We start from the raw sequence: 24,113 nt of genomic DNA, 5'->3' as shown, positions 1-24,113 counted from the left end.
TGGGGAATGGACATCCTCAGGCCATTTCCCCCCGCGAAGGGCTAGCTCAAATTCCTCATTGTGGCAATCGACTACTTCACCAAGTGGATCGAGGCATGCCCACTCGCCAAGATCACCACCAAGAACATACAGAAGTTCACCTGGAAGAGCATCGTATGCAGGTTTGGCATTCCACATTCCCTTGTTACCAATAACGGCAGGCAGTTCATCGCACAGAGCTTCGAGGACTTCCTCCGTGAGCTCGGAGTCAAACACCTCCCGACCTCGGTGGAGCATCCCCAAACCAATGGCCAGGCCGAAGTCGCAAATAAAGTGATACTCCGAGAGCTCAAGAAGCGATTGGGAAGCGCCAAAGGATAATGGGTCGACGAGCTCCTCAACATCCTCTGGGCATATCATTGCACCCCCCCAATCAACGACGCAGGAAACGCCTTATAGGCTAACCTATGGAGTCGATGCCATGATCCCAGTAGAGGTTGGAGAGACGTCTCATTGACGCCAGGTTTTCGACAGTGAGCAAAACGCTCAGGAGATAGCAGTCAACCTCGACCTAATTGACGAGCTCAGAGACAAAGCTCGGATTCATGAAGAGGCCTGCAAGCTTCGAGCCTCCAGGAGGTACAACACGCGAGTCTGACCTCGCTCCTTCAGGGTTGGCGACTTGGTGTGGCGACTACTAGGAGACACCCGTAGAGATTCGTCAGAAGGGAAGCTCGCACCTAACTGGGATGGCCCGTTCCGAGTCACAGAAAACTTAGAGAATGGGGCATACCGACTAGAAGAGCTCAGCAGTAAAGCCATCCCGAGAACTTGGAATGCCACACATCTCAAGTTCTACTTTAGTTGAAATTGTATGAATGAGTTGTGCACTCTTTTCCCGACTCAGTCTTTTGTCCCAGAAAATAGAAAAATGGGTTTTGACTGAGAGGGTTTATAACGAGGCACACCCACAACATTAATAAAATGACTTATTCTGTTTCTATTCATAGCTTCTTAATTTTACATTGTTTTACCATAAAATGCTTTATGTTGAGCCGAGGTCGAGTTCGAACCTTGGTACGATTTATCTTACCTTAAGCCGAGGTCGAGTTCGAACCTTGATGCCTACAACATTTTTTATATTAGGCAACGAGTTTTTAGGCAACGCCTAAAAAAATGTTCTCGAAATATGGAATAAGCAACAATTTTGTAAACTGTTGGCATTTTGTTTGACAACAATCATAAAACCGTTCCCAAAATCACATATAGGCAACAATTTTGTAAACTGTTGGCATTTTGTTTGACAACAATCATAAAACCGTTCCCAAAAGCATATATAGGCAACAATTGATCAAAGTGTTCACTATTCTCTTTTCAATATTAACAGAACTATACTTGCACTACTAATATTCGCAGGACTACCCTTTCACTCATACGTAAACCTAGCCGCCGCGAGCAATGGGAACCTCTCTTCTTCGCTCCACGATTGTCTTCAAGGCCACGATTTGTCTAATCTCCACCATCTCGTTCTCCTTCCTCCCTAAGTTCCGAAGACGGTATATTGTTAAAAGTTCAAATTGTTCTGTTACAAGGACGCTTTTTCTCCGCCGCGCTCCGGCGGCTATTCTGGTTTGAGGTCGCCGTCGCCGCCTCCGCCGCCGAGTAGCCCGGCGTGGGATTTCCTGAACTTCTTCGAGCCGTACGAGAGAAACCACGTGTCGTACGTGGCTACCGGCGACGCTGACATGGCAGAGAAGGGTTTTTGGACGTCGCTTAGTTTCGCTCTGAAACGACGACGTTCAGGTATCTATGCGACGGCGATCGAGTGTTTAACTTAGGTATGAATTCCAGGATATAGGGACAGGATACCTAATTAGAAATTATACTTGCTAGTACTTCAATCTGGGATTTCTAGCCTGCGTGTTTCGATTAGGGTTTTTGGACGTCGCTTAGTTTCACTCCAATTTTAGTACTCAATCTTCAAAGATTTTGCTCTGTTAATTCGTGACAAAATTTGCAGTTGCATCACATCATGGAGGTTAGTATCATATATTTTCTCTTGCTCAACACGCTAAACGGTTTCAAATTTCGGTTTAATTAGTTCTCCTTGTTGTTGTTGTTTGTGAGTAGAAAGATAGAGCTGATGCGGGAGCGATTGACATAGACAAGACCACGATGACGTTGGAACCGGAAAAGCCTACTGGTGGTGGACTCTATGTTCCTGGCAAGGATAGGGTGGTTTACGTCCTCCAGAGAGAAAATCTCGTTTAGGTATTTTGTTTTGTTTTAGTTCTATTGATTATCAGTATCTTAAGTCTTGTGTTTTACATTCTTAGGTGCTGAATGCTGATGCTGTTCGTTGTTTATTTTGACAAATGATTTAATAGGACTTGATAGCCTTGCCATCGCAAAACGAGCAGATTCTCAAAATGATGGGGGATTCAAGGTGCTAAAAGAGAGAACCACTTCCATTGCAGCATCTGCAGAAGATGAAGATAGGTCCGAGTCATCAGTTGTTGAAGAAAGTGGGCATGATAGGACTGTCACTACACGCAGGCACACTAATAGGAGATACCGTGAAGGGACCAGTGAAACATCACATGCAGGTATTTATTTCCTCTTGTATAGATGTTGCCGCCTATTGGGTTCATGTATATTTATTTTATGTTAATCAAATATCAATATGTATGTAATAAAACTTGTTATGGGAAGCACATGTTGCAAAATTTAAATAAAATGGTAGATATCAAGCTTTTTGGATCTGTAAAATGAGAGAGCAATATGATATTGGGGGGTAATGTAAAGGAACTTTCTCCAGCTCAACATGCCTAATCAGTCTAAAATGATAATTTAAAGTTGTTTTAGAAGTACGTGTATTGCTTTTTTGTTGTATGATGGAATTTGGTATTATTTTTTTCCCCAAGAAAAAGTAAATAATAGCATCTGAAGGTGTTGTGACTTTGTTTGCAAAAAAAGTTCTTTAAGTGAAGATCACTATGGAGAAAGAGAAACCAACAGGACTCGTTCAACTAAACAACATATGGGTTCAGATGTAAGATTATTTCTCTTTACTTTTTATTTCCTTTCATTTTTAATGGTTTCATTAATTGCTTTAGAAACAACATTTAAAGTGTCATGATGCTATCCTAGGGAAATAATTTATTTGTGAAACAAAATCCAAACTTGTTTACCTGCCAAAAGGATTGGTAAGATGAGGGAAAGGAAGAATCTAAAAAACTTTTTTCTTTAGATTATTGTGTTACTTTTAAGTGTCTGTTGCCTTTTGTTTTTCCTGAAATGATATTAAGAACATGAGGAATACAATTTAGTTTTTATAGAAATTGTCAAAATTTGCTTTTATCAATCTGTGCTATTAATAAATGTTCAATATTTTCATTGCTAACATTTCCCTTTTACATTTAGGAATTTTCATTAATAAAATTGTCATTAATTTTAAAGTTTGCTATATATCAATTTTGAAGGTTCCTGCTTCTCCATCTGGATATGACAGGGAAGATCATAGGAGTGAGAGAAGGCATCGCAGGGATGATTCAAGAAGTGATAGTGGAAGAGTGCGTCAACGAAACTACTATGAGAGTAAAAAATCTTATTCAGAAAGGGATTCACGTAGTAGGTATGACCGTGAACATAGTAGAAGTGAATATGGTAGAAAGCGGGACAGATATGAAGGTTCCAGGAGAACACCTGGTATGTAATTGTTAATTTTCTGTTTCTTGTAATTTTTATGGAATTAATCCAAGTATAGATGCTAGGGAATGTCATGGATTTATCTTTACTTGAAATACTATAAACCTTTTGCTGTGTTTTTCCAATTATATAGAATTGACATTTAATATATTATTATATTAAAAACATAATTTTGCAATTAACCTCTGCATTGGGAAAACTAGCTATTCTTATGATCCAGGATTATTGTTTTTGTTATTGCCAACATTTTGATTTTTTTAATTCCTATAATTGAATTTGATGATGGAAGTCTTTGAGAAATACTTTTGTTATATTGTTGAATTGAAATACGTATAAGGTATATATTTTGCATCTAATGTCTGATAGTTCCCTTGTGTATTTGATAATTCATTATAAATGCTGAAAAATAAAAATGAATAATTTTTAATCAAAGTTCTGAACATGTGGGGTTTTCTTCTTTCACACCACAATTATTATGACTACTTTCGAGTTTCAATATGCATGCTATAATGCTATATCATCAACTTATATAATTATTAATTTCATGTGTCCAGGATGAAGTGGCAGATAAGTCTGACTTGGGTGAAGAACACCAGTATGAAATTACTGAAAGCATGCGTTTGGAGATGGAATATGATGCTGACCGAGCATGGTATCAAAATCTAAGTGAAAAAATATATTTATGTGCAGGAAAGACTTGATAATGAAGATTAGCCTTATGATGATGAAGAGACTGAATGATGTTACTTACATGGATGGATGACTAGCCTTATAATTTGTTTTATTATTTTTTGAGGGTGAAATCAATACTTTAGTGAGCACATGAGAAATGTCTTCTTGAAGAAGAGGATGTACAAGAGGATTATCAATCAAAAATAATGTATAGTTCTTCTTATTAATATGAGTTGTTTAATATACTATTTGTATTATAATTATAGGTGCGTATTACATATATATGATTTTACAGGATAAAGTAAAATTTAGACAATATTTTAGACAACATTAAAAAAATGTTAAATTTAGACTAAATTTTTAAATATAGACAACGTTGGGCGTTTATTTAGACACTATTTACAAAATTGTAGCTTAAATTTAGTCTAAATTGTTACCTATATTATCTCATTGACAACCTTAAAAAAATGTTCCTTGATGTCACTAGCAACGGTTATAAAAGTGTTACCTATAAAAATAGACTACATTTCTAAAACCGTTCTTTAAAAATTAATAGTGTTGCCTTAAATTAAAAAAAAAACCGTTGCCATTGAAGATCATGAAAACCGTTCTTGAAAGTTTAGGTAACGGTTTTTTTTGACATCGTGGGCACAGGCCAAAAAACCGTTGCATATTGAAATAGGCAACAGTTGATAAATCCACGCTTGAAAAACCGTTGCCAAACCGTTCCCTAAACTTTTAGGAACGGTTTTTTTGGCTTTCAACAACATTTTTTTATTGTTGCCATAGATAACAAATGTTGTAGTGCCAAAACTTAGTCCAAGGTTGAATTCGAACCTTGGCGCGAATTATCTTATCATATGTTGAGGTCGAGTTCGAACCTCGGTATAAATTACCTTATCATATGCTGAGGTCGAGTTCGAACCTTGATGCCAAAACTTAGTCCAAGGTCGAATTCGAACCTTGGTGCGAATTATCTCATCTTAGGCCAAGGTCGAGTTCGAACCTCGGTACAAATCATCTTATGCTGAGGTCAAGTTTGAACCTTGATGCCAAAATTTAGTCCAAGGTTGAATTTGAACCTTGGTGCGAATTACCTTATCTTATGCTAGGGTCGAGTTCGAACCTTAGTACGAAATCCAAAGTCAAGGTCAAATTCAAACCTCAGTACGAATTACTCTATCTCAAACCGAGGTCGAATTCAAACCCTGGTGCAAATCACTTTAAACTAAGCCAAGTTTAAACGTGTTTTCAAACCACAAAAAATGGGCGAAAACTAAGCCTAAAACACGAGTGCAAAGCCAAAGGTAAAAATAGAACCATCAAAGGCGCAAGACAAAAACTTAGGAAAATAATATATACACAACAAAGTTTGCGAGTTCAATACATGAATCCAAAGGAAAATAAGAAAAATAAACTAAGCTATTACAAAGCCCAGCGGCCTAGGCAGAGGCATTATCACTCGAGCTGTCCGGGAGGTCATCTTCCTTTACCAGCCGCCCGAAGCGCACCTTCTTCTCCACATGCATGGGTGAGAGGTCAACCCCAGGAGCCAGCAACCTCGCCTGACGAGCTGCCTTGACAAAGCCCCTCTTATGCTCCAGTAGGACAGCTCGCTCGGTCTCAATAAGCTTCCCCTCCAACTCCCCCTTAGCCGTGGCCAGCTTGTCAAGGTTCGCCCTCAGAGCGACGGCCTCCTCCTCCTTGCCACTAAGAAGCACCTCATCATAGAGACGCCTCTCAGTAGCTTCCCCCAGTTCGGCCTTCAGTGCCGAGACCTCGTCTTCAAGAGAGCGCACCCGATTCTGAGAGAAGGTGGAGAGCTCTTGAAGTTCGCCAACTTGAGCGGCGTAGACTTCATTAGCCCTCAAGGCGATCTCCAAATATTTCTGAACCCTTGCAAGATCCCTCCTCGTCGCTTGAAGCTCAGCCTCATTTTGCCTCTTGGCCTCACCGAGAGCGGCTCCTAAGGCCTTATTCTCCTCCTCCAAAGGCTGGACCTGACTTTTCTCTTTCTTGAGGTCCCCCTGCAGCTTTAGCCACTTGCGCTTCCAGTGATCCACAATGGCAAGCGACCGCTGCATGAAGACCTCAGCAGAATCAAGGCTCTCTACCGGCTCAACCTTCTCAATCATCGCCTTATCGGCCGAACGGAGCGAGCCCTTCGGGTAGAAGGTCTCAACGGTCACCCTCGAGCTCCACAATGAGTCTACATCCGACGACGCGCTCACGTGGTCTAGCCTTGTCAAAGGGCACTCCTTGTTGAAGCGTTGGGCAATGTACTAACGTTTGGGAGCCCCTGCCGGAGGAGGAGGCGGCGGCGTAGTAGCTGCAGGAGTAGGCGATGGAGCCTCAAAGCTCGACTCCCCTACGCAAACCCCAGCAGAAGTTGAGGCAGGCGCCTCCTGCACAATAGTGGGGGCATTTAGCCCTGGCGCTTCCGAGCTCGACCCCACTCAGACCTCAGCGGCAGATGGCTCAGGCCCCACCTACACACAACACAAAATAAGATTTTCATAAGTCACGCAACAACAAAAAAAAGAGAGAAGAAGGAAACAGTAAGCAACAAAAAATATACAGACCTGCGCCTCACGAGGAACCTCCTCCGCGGCAGCTCAGGGTGATCCCTCAGGAGGAGGGCTTCTTGTCAGGTCGACAGGGCCAGCATCAGCGGCCTTGGAGGTCACCTCTTCGACATCTCGAGGGGCAGAGGTCCCCCCGACCTCCTGTTCCCTCCTCTTCCTTTTCCTGCGAGCCACTAGGGGGCGACCTCCTCCTCTTGAGGCTCGGGGACCTCAATCTCGGCAACATTATACCGAGACTTCAGCTCGCGCCACTTGCTTTTTCTCATTATGCCTACAAGTATAAGAGTCAAATACATCAGAAAAAGAAAATTTTACAAACCCTGACAGCTTAAAATGACGAGGTACTCACTCTCTAGACCCCTCTCCTTGTACGCCGAGTTAGCAAGCGACAATACGAGCTTGAAATCCAACGGACGAGGAAGCGCGGCCAGGTTGGTGATGGCAGCAGTATCCGACTCTGCCAGCTGGAGACCGGACAACCCGTTGAACTTGACCGGGTCCTGCTACCAGTAGAGGGGAAACCTCGGCAAACCACCGAAGTGGAATACCTCATCTTTCAGTGGGTCAACCTCCTTGGGCAGAACCCGGAAGAACTCTTGTTTGAAGCTCTTATAAGACTAGGAATAAAGGGAAAATAGCCCCCCAACCTTACTCCCATTCAAAGAAACCCAACCATAGGGAGGTACGCCCAATTTCAGTTGATAGAAGTGAAGGAAAACAGGTAGAGACAACCCAATCCCTAGGGTCGAGAACAGGACTTGAAAAGCCTTCAAAAAACCCCAACTATTGGGGTGTAACTGGCAAGAAGCCGAGTTAACAAAATTTAAAAAATCGCATTCAAATTGGGAAAAGGGAAGGCACACGCCTAAATCCCTAAAAAAGCACTGGTACATATAGAAAAAGGGAGGATTAGAGGTACCCCCAGGTATACACGCTCCCCGGGCTGACAGGGTTCGAGCCGGATGAGCTTAGAGATGGACGGTTGACAGATTCTGTGCGATCTCCAATTCGCATTGATCTCCAGAAACGACGTGAAGACGCTCTGGAACTCTCTAACGTCGCCCCTGACCCACTCGTAGCCAGAGATGACGGGGAAAGGTTCCCTAGGGTGGTTCCCACCCTTTTTCTTTTCGACGGCCACCGCCTTGCCGCGCGTCTTGCCTTTACCCTTGGCCGGTGCAGAAGATGCGACACCACTATCTCCAGTCATCAAGACGATGAAACAACTCGAAGAAGAAGAGCGAGAGAGAAAACGACAAAAAGGAGATACCTGGTACTCCTCTGACAGCGACAGAACGGTGGCGAGGGACGAAGACCTGGTTGCCAGAAACGGCGACGACGGAGGAGAACAAGGATGGGGAAAGAAGACTAAGAGTGAGCAGAGGAGGTCGAAGCGTCGAGAGCAAGCTAAGAAAGAAAAGAAATGACAAGAGTAAAGTGAAGAGGAGAAGGTGCGAGAGAAAGAGAAAAAGGACTTCCCAAAATTCAAACTGGGCGTGACACGTGGAGAGATGGGGGACATGACTGACGACACATTAATGAGGCCCCATTATGATGAAGCGCGACCATCATTACATAACCGTCACCCCCATTAACACGTCGCCCACGCGTTTCGGAACACGAAGTGACGGTTATGACACATGGCATCATGACAGATAGGCGTACGCGAAGAGTCACGACCCCTTGTCGAGCTCGGTATCAACTCCTCGACCCTCGATCTTCGGAGCTCGGGGGCTACTGTACTATCCATGTCGCTAAGCCGAGCTCAAGCTCGGCAACACAGCGCGGATTGACCTCGGACACGCGCTAGGCGACGTTGGCCAAGACAAGGCCCGCTATCCAAATAAGTCATAACTGATCTCGGGCTCAAGGCCCAACGAAACCCTAATTCACACAAAGGTACGTGCATTACTTATATGAAACCCATACACTCACAAACACTAACTTTAACATCGGGGTCTCTTTTGCGGTACCACCCCCATCTTGGAACAGCGAACATACCCAGTAAAAGAGGCTCGCTGATCTTACCTAGCAGATCATCTCTACAACCGATCTTCGATAAGAACACTAATCATTAAGCTTTATTATATTTTTGTGGTAATTATACATACAGTTTAAATAATTTAAAATTTTCTAAATATATAATCTAATAAAAAATTTACTTATTATATTATATAAAAATAATAGAGCATGAATATAGAATTAATCGGTGACAAATTTAGTATCATAACACTTTTAATAACTTTTTATATAAATTAAATTTTATTAATCTAATTACTAAATTGAATTATATTTTTGGATGATTATACATGTTAACTGGTGCTTAATCAATATTATCAGGTTTTTATTTAAATAAGTTTTGTATATATAATTTAAGAGAGATAAACTTATTCTCTAATAATTTTATTTGATTCGAGTATGATTGTTTTTAATAAAAGATATATATGATTTATAACATTAAATTATATATATATATATAATATAAATGATTATTTTGTACAAGAATATCTTTAGGCATATTTTTTTAATTTGAGGATTTTGAGATATTCTTTTAATGACATATCTGATTTGATTTTTGTTATCATATTTTAATATTTTTTAAATAAATTATTAATAAATAAAAATAATGTTGTGTTATAATATAAATTATTTATCATAAATTTAAAATATAATTTATATACTTAAAATATTTATTTATTTCAATTTTAAATATAATTTATATATTTAAATCAACTCTTATATATTAAATATAAATATTAAATAGAAAAAATTATCTTATGCAAAAATACTTTTAGAATTATTATTCGAGAGTGATTTTAGATTTATTTTTTTTAATTTTTAATCAATTTAATTTTTTTATTTATCATATTTATTTATAAATTAAAATATTATTTTTTTAAAATAAATTATCAATAATTTGTCATAATATCTTAAATTATATATAATTTATATGTTTAAAAATATCTATTTATACACATTTTAAATATAGTCTATATATTTAAATATTTTATTTATTTACATGTATAAATTATTATAAAATTTACTTATATATAATAAATATTTAATCTATAAAATATATAAACTAAAATATTAATATAATAGTTATTTATATAATTTATTTTAAATTTTAGTTATATATAATAAATATTTAATTTATCCATTACACATGTGAAAATACCAGTAATATATTATACTAACATATACGCCCTCAATTATTGATCCAAATTATAATTTAAAAAATATATATAATTTTTTTTCATAAATATAAACAAATTTTCATCACATTTATCTGATTCAATGATATATTTTTATTTCTTTTGATATTTATAATAAAGGTGATTTAAGAAGAATATTATAATATAATAAGTAATTTATTTAATACGTGAAAAGAGAATAGAAATAGAGGCAATAGATAGATTTAGAGAGAGGGCACGTGAGGGTGAGAGGCGAAGATCATATTATTATTATTATTGCTTCGATTCGATTCTTCCCACCTCAGCGGAATCCAAAGGCAACAATTAACTACGTTGAAACCTTTACCTTTTAAATCCTAACCCTTCTCACTGTTACTCTCCGCCTCTCTTCTCTTTCCAAAACCTCTTTCCCTCCCTCCGTTAGGGTTTTGCGGATCTCGATCTCTTCCAAATTCCAATGGACCTTCGCAAGCGTGGAAGGCCCGATTCCGCCGTTACCCTTAACGGCGCCGTTAAGAAGACCAAGCAAGGTTTCCACTCTCTCTCTCTTACATTTCCTCTACTCTCCATCCCTCCTTTTCTCTTCTCTTTTGCTTCGTCGTTTTGCTTCTGCTTCACCGTCGTTTTGTGCTTCCGCTCCCTACTTCCTCACTTGCATTCAACTCTCACGAGATTATGAAACGCAAACTTTCGGTGGTTTAATCTTTAATGTTCATAATGTTGCAACTGTTTAATTGTTAGCTCGAGGGGATAAATTTGCATAAAATTGCTCAAAAGTTTACATCGAACTTTACCTAATTAATCATTAATGTTATTATTACTCGTGAGTAAGATTTTTTTTTTTCTAGAAAAAAGTTGAAGGGTTTTAAATGGAGTGTACTAGATTAATAACGTAGAGAACTTTAACTGAGAGAAAGTAATTAATGTTTTGCGACAGAATTGGAGTCCTTATCAAGTGGTGTAGGAAGCAAATCGAAGCCATGTACCAAGTTTTTCAGGTTCTAATCTGTTCCCATCTAAATAAATATTTGAAGTTGCACATTTTCTAGCTTTAATGGTGTTATATTATAAGTTATTTTAAGAATTAATTGTTTTAATGCTGTAAAACTAATCTGCGAATTAACTCGGTATTCGAAGCTTTTATACAGGTACATACTGTTCTTTGGTCTAATCAAGTTGTAACAGAATAATGGTTTATTAATGGAGTTCAATAAAGATGATAACAATTTGCAGGACGACTGTTGGCATTGGGAACCAAACATTATATCAAAGATAAACTGATCATTTTCCTTTTCTGTGTTTGCTTTTCTCCATAATTAGTGTAATTTTTGTTGTTCATTTAGTTAGCAGCAGCTTTTCAGTTTTTACTGCGTTCCAAGTTTTTAAGTTGTAGTTTTGGTCGCAAATCCTTGATTTGTGGGAAATTGTGGACTTAAGCTGCTGAAATAGCCGCAATTGCGGTTGCACTTTCCCCATAACCTTGAAATTGTTGCGCAAACTTTTTTAAAATCTTGCTGTATTCTATGTTTATGAACACACCTTTCAATTGGTAAGCTATTAACAAACTAATATAATGAACTTATGTTGGTCGGGGGTTAGGTACTATGTCTAATTATGTTATGTACATTTAAGTTTAGTTGTTTTTATGTGTTTGGGTTGCTGTTTGCAAGGCACCAAATGTCTGTTCACGTGTTCCAAAGCACTAAAAGGAGAAGTAAATGTATTGGTGGATTGGTAAAAAACGTCTGTTACATTCAACCTAATGTTTTTCCTAAACTCGTGATTACATTTTTCATATGAGAATTATTTTGTGATCTAGACCATGAACTAGCCAATTGTCCCCAGTGCTATATGTTAAATTCGAGCCATATGAAAATTTTCATCAAGAATTAGTGGTGAATTTGATTGAGATGTTTATTGTTTTAAAGAACTCACGATATTTGTTCCTTTTATAATCTTCATTCCTTTTACTTGTTAGGGATTTTCTTGATCTTCTTAGTAGCATGGTGACTTCTTTGCATAAATATCCCATGTAAATGTATATTTTGTTTGATTCTTCTTACCTTTGATGGCCTGTCTGCTGTGTTCTTTTAATTTTCCATGATAATTATCATGGAAAATTACAAAAAAAAGTAATTTTTGGTAAAAGTATTTCCAGATTAGGAATAAGTAATAATCTAATTATTTATATAAAAAAAAACTAATTGTTTTGGCTCTCAATTGTGTTCAAATTTTGTTCAGTGAGCAACCTTATTGACTTAATTAACCACTTATGTGTATCATTGTTTGTAAGCTGGAAATAGTTTTTCTGAGAATTCCTTTGTAAGACATCCTAATTATTATTGATTCTATTGTTGCTTACTTCATAGAACATTTTGTACTTTGTCATATATATATATATATATTGAGGTGAGAGGAGGAAATATTTGCCATGCAACCATACAAGGATGTTTCACATTGTTTTAATCAGTTTTAATCTTAACAATCTATTTGAATTATACAGTTGAGATTTGCTCCTCTCACATTACTCGATATGTTCTATATATATATATATATATATATATATATATATATATATATATTTTAAAGGAAATTTAGTGTTATTGAGATTGTATTCCAGCACATGCGATCATGCAATCTTCTGATGAAATTCCTCTCAATGAGCACTCTTAATAGCCAATTCTACGTCTAAACATTTTTTAATGGGATTAATGTAGAACTTGTGTTCGAGTGTGGAAATCTTACTGCATTAAATGATATTTGCATAATGAAACAGAAGCACAAACCTGGTTTTGTTAAGAACCCATGCCCCAATTATCAATTTTTTTCAGTGTCCATATGCATATCTAATTTATTCAATGAGAAGCATGAAAAGACAAACCTGGGATTTTGGTGGGTCGATGCTGTTTTTTTTTTCTTTCTCATGTTTGTTTTGTGCCATTGCCATGTTTTGGTGGTTCCGAGCAGTGGTCATTCTTACATTGCTACTATGCTTTGGTTCTGATTCTGCTCTTGGCTGTTCTGTGGTTTTTTTTTTTTTTTTTTTTGTATTTATATATATATCTATATATATATATATATATATATATATATATATATATATATATATGTTGAACTTCTGTTCTGCTTGTGCTATTACTCCCCCATATACCCTGGAGATTTTAGCACTTGACCAAGGAGGTGGGTGGAAATAGATGATTTGAATTCATGAGTAGGGGTGTGTAAGGTGCTAATTAGAAGGGTGCTACTTGGTGTTGGGTTGAGCAAACACAACTCTGTTACTGAGCATAATATTTGGCTGTGGATGTATCAAATGGAGAGTTCAAACTGCCTTTATAAGGAGTCTTTTACTACTATCTGAAGTAGGACTAATGTTTGGCCCAACCTTTGGCTTAAAAGCTATTTTAAAGTTAAAGCTCAAAATTAGAAATTTATAAATAAAGTAGAAGCTGTTCCAGTTTTAACTTGAAAGCTCATTTTAAACTGAATGGTTCATTTATTGTCCTACATTGATTGTTTTAGGATGAGTGGGAGGTTAAAGTATGTAGCTTATTTTTAAACTGAATATTAGTGAAAATTTTGGTTTCAATCCTGTGAAGTGACTTATAGGAAAGAGTGCATTTCTAAGCTTTTGGTTGAGATAGTATTTTTGTTTATCAATTTATCCCTGTATGAAAACCCACCATCAGCTTTTCCCATCAATAGTTGTACACTTTGTTATATGTATTAAAGCCAAAGTGATAAGGTTATAAGCTAACAATAACATTGTGATAAGCATTATTCTGATAAATTATACCATTGATGGTATTTTATTAAACAGTCAGACGATAGTAAGTCATTGCTTCCCTGTGGCTACATGTCAATTCATTGTTTTGCTCTGATGCAGTGTTGCCATTATTAACTTTGTCATTACACATTATCATTATTATCTTTTGTGAAATCAAAATAAGAACTTAGATTTTGTTGTCTTCATTAATTTGTTGGGTGGACATAAAGTGGAATGAATGTTTACAATTAAGCATTGACGTGGTGCAAGAAAGACTTACTGTGCTAAATGTTGACTTGGTATATGGGGTCCTTGCTGAATGTCTGCCCCACGTCACGTATATCTGTTGTTTGATCAAGTGTTCTTGCTTAAGGGTTTCTCTTTCAGGAACTTGGTGTTGGAATTTTACTGTTTTGACGATATATTTGAATATAGCATATGCATGTCATGCTAAATATTGTGTGATCTCTTTTGATATTCTCACTACTAAATAAATGTTTCTTGCATTTTATTTTTATGTAACAACTAACAACTATATTGGAATGTTGATCTGATTGTGCCGTAACATCTTTTGCAGCACTGCCGGTTGTCCATTCGGTGAGGGCTGCCACTTCTTGCATTACGTTCCCGGTGGTTATAATGCGGTTGCCCACATGATGAATTTAAAACCTGCTGCTCCTCCACCAAGAACGGTTGCTGCACCACAACCGGTCCCAAATGGTTCTGCACCATCTGCTGTTAAAACCCGCATATGTAACAAGTTCAATACTGCTGAAGGATGCAAATTCGGTGACAAGTGCCATTTTGCCCATGGTGAATGGGAACTTGGCAAACCCATTGCTCCATCTATGGATGATCATCGGCCATTGGGACCTCCGGCAGTGGGTCGTATGGCTGGTCGAATTGAGCCTCCTCCTGGTTTGGCCGCTAGCTTTGGTGCCATTTCAACTGCCAAAATTAGTGTAGAAGCTTCCCTGGCTGGAGCGATCATTGGGAAGGGTGGTGTGAACTCAAAGCAGATCTGTCGCCAAACCGGAGCAAAACTTTCAATACGAGAGCACGAATCGGATCCAAATCTTAGAAATATTGAACTTGAGGGGACGTTTGAACAGATTAAGGAAGCAAGCAACATGGTAAAAGATTTACTAGTGACTGTGTCAATGTCTGCTCCACCGAAATCCACCCCAGGTGTTCCTGGAGCCCCTGCACCACCTGGAAGCAACTTCAAGACCAAGCTGTGTGATAATTTTGCAAAAGGATCTTGCACCTTCGGAGAGAGATGTCACTTTGCACATGGAGCTGCTGAATTGCGCAAGACGGGAGTATGATTTTGTTTTTCCATCTTTTGTATTAGCCAGGGCTATTACTATTATTGCTGTTGATGTTGTTGTGCATTGCTACTTAGTGGGACTGACATTACTTTTTCTCGTTATAGTTTTATCGTACTAAGTTAATTTTCTAAACTACTTTTTGCGATTGCAAATGAGTATAATGCTTTCCTCGACATCATAGTTTCACAATATTAAGGGCATGTTTAATTTAAGAAATTGTTTTGATGTTATTTTCAATTTCTTTTTACTCTTAATTACAAATTTTTTTGTTTTAGTAATATTTGTCTAACAATTAGTGAAGCATTTCTTTCAATCAAAAAAGGTTAAAAAAAAAAAGTCAAAATAAAGAAATGCTTCTGTAATTAAAAATGAAAGAAACCATTGTAATTGCTGATAAATGGGTTCATTATCGACAAAATAAAAATTATCAGACCATTAACGTAAAGGAATTATACTACATATGAGAAAATTCATAATAAATAATTAAATAATAGCAATTTGTGTAAATTTGATCTGATTAATTATTTATTTAAAATTAAAATTAAAATATTAATGAATTTTTTTTTTATTGATTTGACTGTTTTGTTGGTCTTTTGTTTTGTTAATCGAGTTATTTAGATTAGGGGTGATAAATGACTTAGATAATTTTTTAAATACAATCATAAAATAGATTTGATAAAAATAATTCATCTATCTATGTTTATTAAAATTTATATAAAAATCTAATTAATCTAATTTATTTAAGGTAAAAATTTTGTCTAATTCATTTATTAATAATTATTTTATAAATAAATATTTATTTCATCTATAAAAATAATGTTTTAAAATTAAATAATTTTTATTTTAAAAGTATTTTTATTTCTTTTTTATATATAAATTATTATAATTTTATATAAAATTTTAAAATTTGACAATTTTTTATGTTAAAATAATTCCTTAAAATCTCAATTCGATTAACATTTTATATTTTAATTCAATAGATTTTGAAAAAAAATAGTGAATAAGTATTAATCATCCATAAAATTAAATAAATATATTAAATTTAGTTTATTATTTATTTTTATAATAATGAATTAATTAGATAAATTTAGTCATAAATGAATCGGATAAATATAAATGAATTGAATTTTCACCCTTTAGACTACTGATCTTACTGATTCTCAATCAAATTAATTAATTCAGTCTAATTTTAAATCCAATTTATCAAATATGGACTGGTTTTGGTAAATCATATTTTGCACAACCCTAAGAATCGCAAACCAAAAAGAAAAATAAACGCACTAGTATAGTAAAAGCAAAAGTACCAAAGAATAAAGTTTAGATCACACTACCAAAAGGTATAAAGAAATATTCTAAGATGAGATTTGGATGTTTAAAAGTGAATGGTTGAAATACACTTATAATTATTGATTAATAATTAATATCATGATTAATTTAGATTTTGGGGGACAAGTGAAACAGAGTAGAGTTGAAGGTGGTCTATGGAGATCCAACGACAGAGCACGATGATCAGCACCAGAGCAACGCCAGCAACGGGATTTTAACGAATATTGATATAAAAGAATGGTATGTCAGCAAAACTCCATAGGTGAAAGAGGGAGAAATAAATATAAAAAATCTGGTGCAGATAGTATGTGATATGACTACACCATGACGATAGTCCATTGTAACCTCTCTCAAGTACAAAATATTGTATCAACTATCAATAATAATTGGTGGCTATTTTTATTTTATTTTTTTATAATAAATACATGAATACAATATTTTATTAACTATACAGCTGTGTTAAATTAAATATTTAGATTTTTTTGCTTATAATAATTCTTCTGATTACGTAGTCAGAATTTATATCGATAAATTTGTTGACTTTTATTATAAAATTTAGCGAGTATTTTAAAATTTATCGAACATGATTATACTCACAATACATTCTTAATGTCTAATTGTACATACTTGTTAACTTTTAATTGTAAAGGAAGGTGTAAATAACACAATGAAAAAAGAACTTCTAAAGAAAAGGTAAAATTAAACTTCTAACCGTTTAATATTTATTTGAAGATTTAATTTATTCCTTATTTTTTTTAATCTTCAATTTAGTTATTTATATCTTTTTTGTTTGCAAAGTTTTCCTTTATGTTAATTCCATTATAAAAACTTCTTCACATATGTGATTCCTAAGTATATAATTTTTTTTAATGAGTATTGTACTATCCGTACTACAAGGCCGAGTTCCCAGCTCGGCATCGCAGTGCATGACGACCTCGGATACGCGTTACGTGACGTCAGTTCGTCACTTAACTAGATCATAACTGATCTGAGGAGATCTCGGTCCAGACGAGATCCGCTATCCAATTAGATCACAACTGATCTCAGGCCCAAGGCCCAACGCAACCCTAATCTACACTAAGGTACGTGCATTACTTATACGAGACTCATACTCATACAAACCCTAACTTTAGCATCGGAGTCTCTTTTGCAGGTACCACCCCCATCTTGGAACACCAACATACCAGCGAAGGAGGCTCACCAATCTTACTCGGCAGATCATTTCTACAGTAGATTTCCGGTAAGAACATTTGGCGCCCACCGTGGGACCGATCAAGACAGCTCTTATCGGCCACGCTTATGGTATTCACCAGAAGCCATAGTAGACACGCAACAGACGACGCAAATCACTCAACTACCATGGATAATGAAGCAGCATTGAGGAGACTGATTGACCAGGTCGAACAGATGCGGCAGCAACACGACGCCGATCTGCGAAACATGCGTGCCCAGCACGAAACTGACCTAGCGGCGATGCGGACCACCAATGAAGCTGATCTAGCGGCGCTACGCGCTGAAAACGAGCGGATTTGCGCCCAGCTCCCTCGGCGCCTGTAATACCCATTTTTTTTTATTATTAATTATCAATGGCATTTTCGTAAATTTTATAAAGGTATAGGGGTATTCTTGTAATTTTATTACAGATGGCATTTTCGCAATTTTCAAAAAAATTTAAGGGGTGTTTTGGAAACTTGGAACGGGCCGTTCCAAAATCAAAACGGGCCATTCCAAGCTTAAAAATTATACTAATTTTTTTTAGTGAGAACGGGTCTAGAACGGGCCGTTCCAACTAGGAGAACGGGCCGTTCTGACTTTGGAACGGACCATTCTGGAGGGAGAACGGGCCGTTCCGGAGGGAGAACGGGCCGTTCTGGATGAGTCTCGGAACGGGCCGTTCTGCTTTTTGGGAACGGGCCGTTCCGATTTTGGAACGGGCCGTTCTAGTTTAAAAATTTGCGTACATTTGAAAGATTCGGAACGGGCCGTTCCGAATTCAATACGGGCCGTTCCGGGTGACTCTGGTTGCCTATAAATAGGAGGCAGGGGGTGAAAAAAAAATATAACTGGAAGAGAAGAGAATTCTAGAGAGAGAAAGAGGAGGGAGAGAGAAAGAAAAAGAGGGGAGGAAAAAAGAAAAGAGGAGAGAGAAAGAGGAATCCAGTAGAGGAGGTTCTGCCAGGGGAGAGAAAAGAGGAGGGAGAGGTGGAGATTCTGCCCGAGTTTCGGTTCTTGTTTAAGCAAGAAAGAGGAGAAGGTTCTGCCCGAATTTCAGTTCAGGTTTATCCAAGTAAGGGTAGTGCTTATAAAATTAATCTAGTATATATGAGCATGATAGGAATAGTATAATTTTAATATGCTATTTTATGTGGAGATTTTCATTTCATATAGTATAATTTGGATCAATTGATGGTTGTTTTGGATATTTAATTATTTATATTATTATTATATTGACAAATTGGCATGGTTATGGTTATGTTTAATTATGGAATATGCTATGTGTATGTGGTTTAGAAAAGTAAATAGGACTTAAACGAGTAAGGTTATGGTATGGATTAGATCTCTTGGTGAGATCAGGATATAATCTTTGGAAAATATAAAAATTGGGAATCCCATGGTGAGGATTCCAATATGGAACTTTTTCAAAGGTTGTATAATAAACCACTTCAGATGTTAGGTGGATTCTGAAGTACTCCTTTAAGTATTCTATTTGCTACCGGTATGGGGGCAAGGCCGAGTCATACCGATGGATGAAGTGGCCATGATCACCAGGGTTACGTGACGACGTAATCCAACTGTATATTTTCCATGAGAGGTTAGGCGTGGGACATGGGTTGCTGACATGTTTCACCGTATCAACACTTGGTTTGGATGGTGTTGAGGCCAACATTTGGTTTGGATGTGTTGGTTACATCATGGATTATACAGTGGTGTGACTTTGTTTTGGATATGGAATATGTATACATATGGTATGGATTGTATACATTGGTTATGGATTATTTTATTATCATAAAATATGTATACATTGGCATGGACGTGTATACATTATATTTTGGGTTGGTCTATATTTAGCTTGAAAATGACTTGTTGGTCTGGATAAATACTGTGGATAAATATTTGTTTAATGATATTTTATTATGATGTACTATGATTGGTTTTATATGTGCTAACCCTTATATTTCCATGATGTGGACTGTGATGATCTCACTATGTGGGGGAGCAGATCAGGTATGAGGCTTTGGGATAACAAGGAGTCTTTTGGATAGCTGCTTTGAGAAGTTGCTAGGTTTAGAGCTTGACCAGCACCTAGGGTGTCTTATTTTGATGTTTTCATGACATTGTAATTATATTATCTTTTTGGATTACTGTATAACTTTACTAAGGATGATGACTCTGCTATAGAAAATTATATTATATATTTTGGAAACAATTTATATGTTATTGTATAATTACACTCTAGCGTAGCTGGCTTTTGCTCTATTTTCTTTATTTTATATTATTTTATTTTGGTTGGTTATTGATGTGACGGCCTAGGGTGGGTCGTTACAGCGCCCCTCTGATCATCCTCCTGAGGCGAGCAACCTCCACGAGGAAGAAGGGCACTCGGTCTCTCAGCCCCGAACTGGGACTAGGGCACCGACTCTACGACCTGCCACGCATCGGTCTCATGTTCCGACGAACAAGTCGGTCCATGAAGTCAGCAAAGCCCCAACTCATGTCACAAGGGGTCAAGCAACCTTCCGCCGTCATCCCTTTGTGGACGGCATCATGGAGACACCACTCCCTCAAGGTTGGAAGCCTCTCCACCTCGATCGCTATGATGGCACGACGGACCCCGACGAGCACATCGACCTATATATGACACAGGTAAACCTCTACACTAACAATGATGCTATATTGTGTAGGGTTTTTTCGACCTCGCTCAAGGGGGCCGCACTCAACTGGTACACCCAGCTTCCCGCCGAGTCAATCGATAGCTTCAACACTCTGGTCAGGCGGTTCACAGTGCAGTATGCGACGAGCCGACCTCACCACATCACTTCGGCCGCCCTGGCCAGCCTCAGACAGAATGATGACGAGCCACTTCGGGCGTTCATGGAGCGATTTGCAGCCACCTCGGTTAAGATCAAAAATCTGAACCTCGAGGTCGCCTTGCATGCCATGCTCATGGCACTCAAACCTGGGCCCTTCGTCGACAGCCTATGCTGTGAGGCTCCTCACGATATGGACGAGCTTCGCGCCCGAGCAGCGGGCTACATCCAGATGGAGGAGCACTCCTCTTTCCGTGACCAGGTTCGTGGCAGAGGACCAATGAAGCCCGAACAGGGCCACAAAGACAAAATCAAGGTCAACAACGATAGCCAGTTCAAGAAGCCGGCTAGGGCAAACCGAGGGGGAAGACATGACTTCTACACTCCCCTAAACGCGCCCTGCGTACACATACTGGAGGAAGCCAGCAACAACAACCTGCTCACTCTGCCATCACCAGGTCACACCCCCAACAATGCCGACAAGTCCAAGCACTGTCAGTACCACAGAAATCACGGTCACACCACTGAGGAGTGCCGCTCCCTACGGGACCGTATTGAAGAACTCATCTAGGCGGGCCACCTCGGCCAATATGTCCAGCGACAACAGGGTCACCGAGGAGGCTATGGTGGATGAGGACGAGGCAAAGGCCATGGTTCAGGAGCTCACATGGACCAGCCCTCTAGCTCTCAGCAGCATGCCGGCGGAGCAGTGCAAGCCGAGGTAAGCCAAGAAACAGGATCAGCTCCCCTACAGGGAGTTATCAATACAATTGCAGGTGGTTTCGCAGGGGGAGGTGCCACCCGCTCAGCTCGGAAGAGACACCTGTGCAATATCAACAGTGTCCATTCCGCTACCTCGACTTCACACCAAAGTTCACCGCCAATCACCTTCACCGACAGCGACTATGTCGGCGTCAGTCCCAACTAGGATGATCCCGTGGTCATAGCAGTGGAGGTAGCTAATTGGGAGGTGCACAAGACACTGATAGACCAGGGAAGCTCGACAGATGTCATGTATTGGCCGACCTTCCTCAGGTTAGATATCCCCCACTCTCTCATCCAACCTCACACAAAGCCCCTAGTAGGTTTTGCAGGAGAGCGCGTACACACTCGGGGATACGTGGACCTGCTGACCACCTTCGGAACCTCTCCGGACACAAGGAGAATCATGGTCTAATACCTCCTGGTGGAAGCCAACACCTCCTATAACATCATCATTGGGAGGCCGACATTGAATCAGCTTGGTGCAGTAGTGTCCACTCCACACCTCACCATGAAGTTCCCAGGAAGCGACGGAAAGATCATCTCTGTCAAAGCAAATCAGAAGACAGCTCGGCAGTGCTACGCCGAGAGCCTGAAGATATCCTTGACCAGCGAGCAAAGTAAGAAGGATCCCCCCATCGTGGCTCACATCACCCACGTGGAAATCACCGATCTCGATCCGAGATCTGACTCCCATGACGAGAGGCCAAGCCCCATTGACGAGCTTGACGACCTACAGATCGGAAAACTCCTGGGCAGTGCACAAAAATTAGCAGGCAATTAAGCCCAGATTTGCGGCAACAGCTCAAAGCGGAGATTCTCTAGAATGCCGACCTCTTTGCCTGGTCTAGCACTGACATGCCTGGTATAGACGCTGACTTCATCTGTCACAGGTTAGCGATACACAAGGAGGCAAGGCCAGTCGCCCAGAGGAAGAGAAAGGTCGACGGTGAAAGGCGGGAGGCCATCATCACCGAAACACAGAAATTGCTGAACGCTGGCTTCATCCGTGAGGTCAGATACACCACATGGTTGGAAAATGTGGTCCTGGTGAAGAAGAGCTCGGGGAAGTGGCGCATGTGCGTCAACTACACTGACTTGAACAAAGCATGCCCCAAGGACTCATACCCCTTGCCCAGCATTGACAGGCTGGTCGACGGAGCGTCCGGGCACGCCCTCCTCAATTTCCTCGACGCCTACTCCAGGTACAACCAGATAATGATGTACCCGCCCGACGAGGTCCACACATCCTTTATTACCGACCACGCCAACTATTGCTACCGGGTGATGCCCTTTGGCCTTAAAAACATGGGAGCAACCTACCAGCAGCTGATGGACAAGGTTTTCTACCAGCAGATCGGGCGGAACATGGAGGTCTACATCGACGACATGGTAGTCAAGACCAACTCGGCTACAGATCACGCTTCTGACCTTGCCGAGGTGTTTGCCCAGATCAGAAAGCACAACATGCGCCTCAACCCGGAGAAGTGCGTCTTCGGCGTACAGGGAGGCAAGTTCCTCAGTTTCATGATCACCAGCAGAGGAATTGTGGCCAATCCCGAGAAGTGTAAAGCAATCATCCAGATGCAAAGTCCATAAACGGTGAAGGAGGTCCAACGCCTAGCAGGACGGTTGGTCTCACTGTCCCGTTTTATCCCCAGACTTGCGGAAAAGGCAAGGCCGATCTTTACTCTGCTACGGAAGCCACAAAACTTTCAGTGGACGGATCAATGCGAAGAAGCTTTCCGAAGCTTCAAAACCTTCCTCACGACTCCGCCAATCCTACAGAGGCCGGATCACAAAACCGACCTCCTCCTCTACTTGGTCGTGGCAGAAAGCGCTATCAACGTAGTAATAGTACAAGAGCACCAGAAAGTGCAGACACCGATCTACTTCATCAGCCGAGTCCTCCAAGACGCGGAAAAGCAGTACCAAATGATCGAGAAACTGACACTAGCACTTGTCACCGCAGCTCGGCGTCTCCGACCCTACTTCCAGAGTCACCAGGTGGTAGTCAAAACCGACTACCCCATCAAGCAAATTCTGCGAAAACCCGAGCTCGCCGGACGGATGATTGCGTGGTTAGTAGAATTGTCGGAGTTCGGCATCCAGTACGAAAGTCACGGACCCCTGAATGCTCAATGTCTGGCCGACTTCGTAGCCGAGCTCACGCCCACTATTGCCGAGGAGCCCCAGGTATGGACCTTACACGTTGACGGGTCCTCCAACTCTAAAGGTGGTGGTGCAGGTATCATTTTGGAAGGGCCAGACCAAGTCACCGTAGAGCAATCCCTCAAGTTTAGCTTCAAGGTGACCAACAACCAAGCGGAGTATGAGGCGCTCCTCGCAGGACTGCGGCTAGCCCACGACCTCGGAGCTCGAAAAGTGAGTTGCAACAGCGACTCGAAGCTCATGGTGGAGCAACTCAGTGGGACGTACCAGGCAAAGGACACTCTTCTACAGCGGTACTTCCATGTCGTATCCCACCAGATCTCGTCGTTCGACGAGTTCATCATACAGCATGTGCCGCGAGAACAAAATAGCCGAGCTGACCTCCTATCGAAGCTCGCCAGCACCAAAAGGCCTGGACAACATCAAACTATCATCCAGGAGACCTTACACTCACCCAGCCTGGACGACAAAATCATCAACATCAGTGAAAATGAAGACCTGGGATGGATGACAGGCATCTGGGGTTACTTGAAAGAAGGAATCCTTCCCGAAGATAAGGACGAAGCTCGGAAGATGAGGATGAGATTGGC

The 24,113-nt window shown here is 39.6% G+C and overlaps 1 protein-coding gene across 1 annotated transcript; it reads left to right on the top strand.

The window, feature by feature from the left end:
- The first annotated feature begins 10,457 nt into the window (after positions 1-10,457).
- LOC109790905 (zinc finger CCCH domain-containing protein 14) lies at positions 10,458-15,408 on the top strand. The gene is made up of 3 exons (XM_020350150.2): positions 10,458-10,668; positions 11,076-11,136; positions 14,482-15,408. Exons 1-3 carry the CDS (start codon positions 10,596-10,598, stop codon positions 15,230-15,232), a joined length of 885 nt encoding a protein of 294 aa, XP_020205739.2. The 5' UTR covers positions 10,458-10,595; the 3' UTR covers positions 15,233-15,408.
- Positions 15,409-24,113: the final 8,705 nt, after the last annotated feature.

The sequence above is a fragment of the Cajanus cajan genome, chromosome 7 (genome assembly GCF_000230855.2).
Source record: "Cajanus cajan strain Asha chromosome 7, NIPB_CcT2T_4, whole genome shotgun sequence".
NCBI lineage: Eukaryota > Viridiplantae > Streptophyta > Magnoliopsida > Fabales > Fabaceae > Cajanus > Cajanus cajan.
Note: the sequence above shows the minus strand (reverse complement) of the source record. Positions and strands in the feature narration are given on the sequence as shown.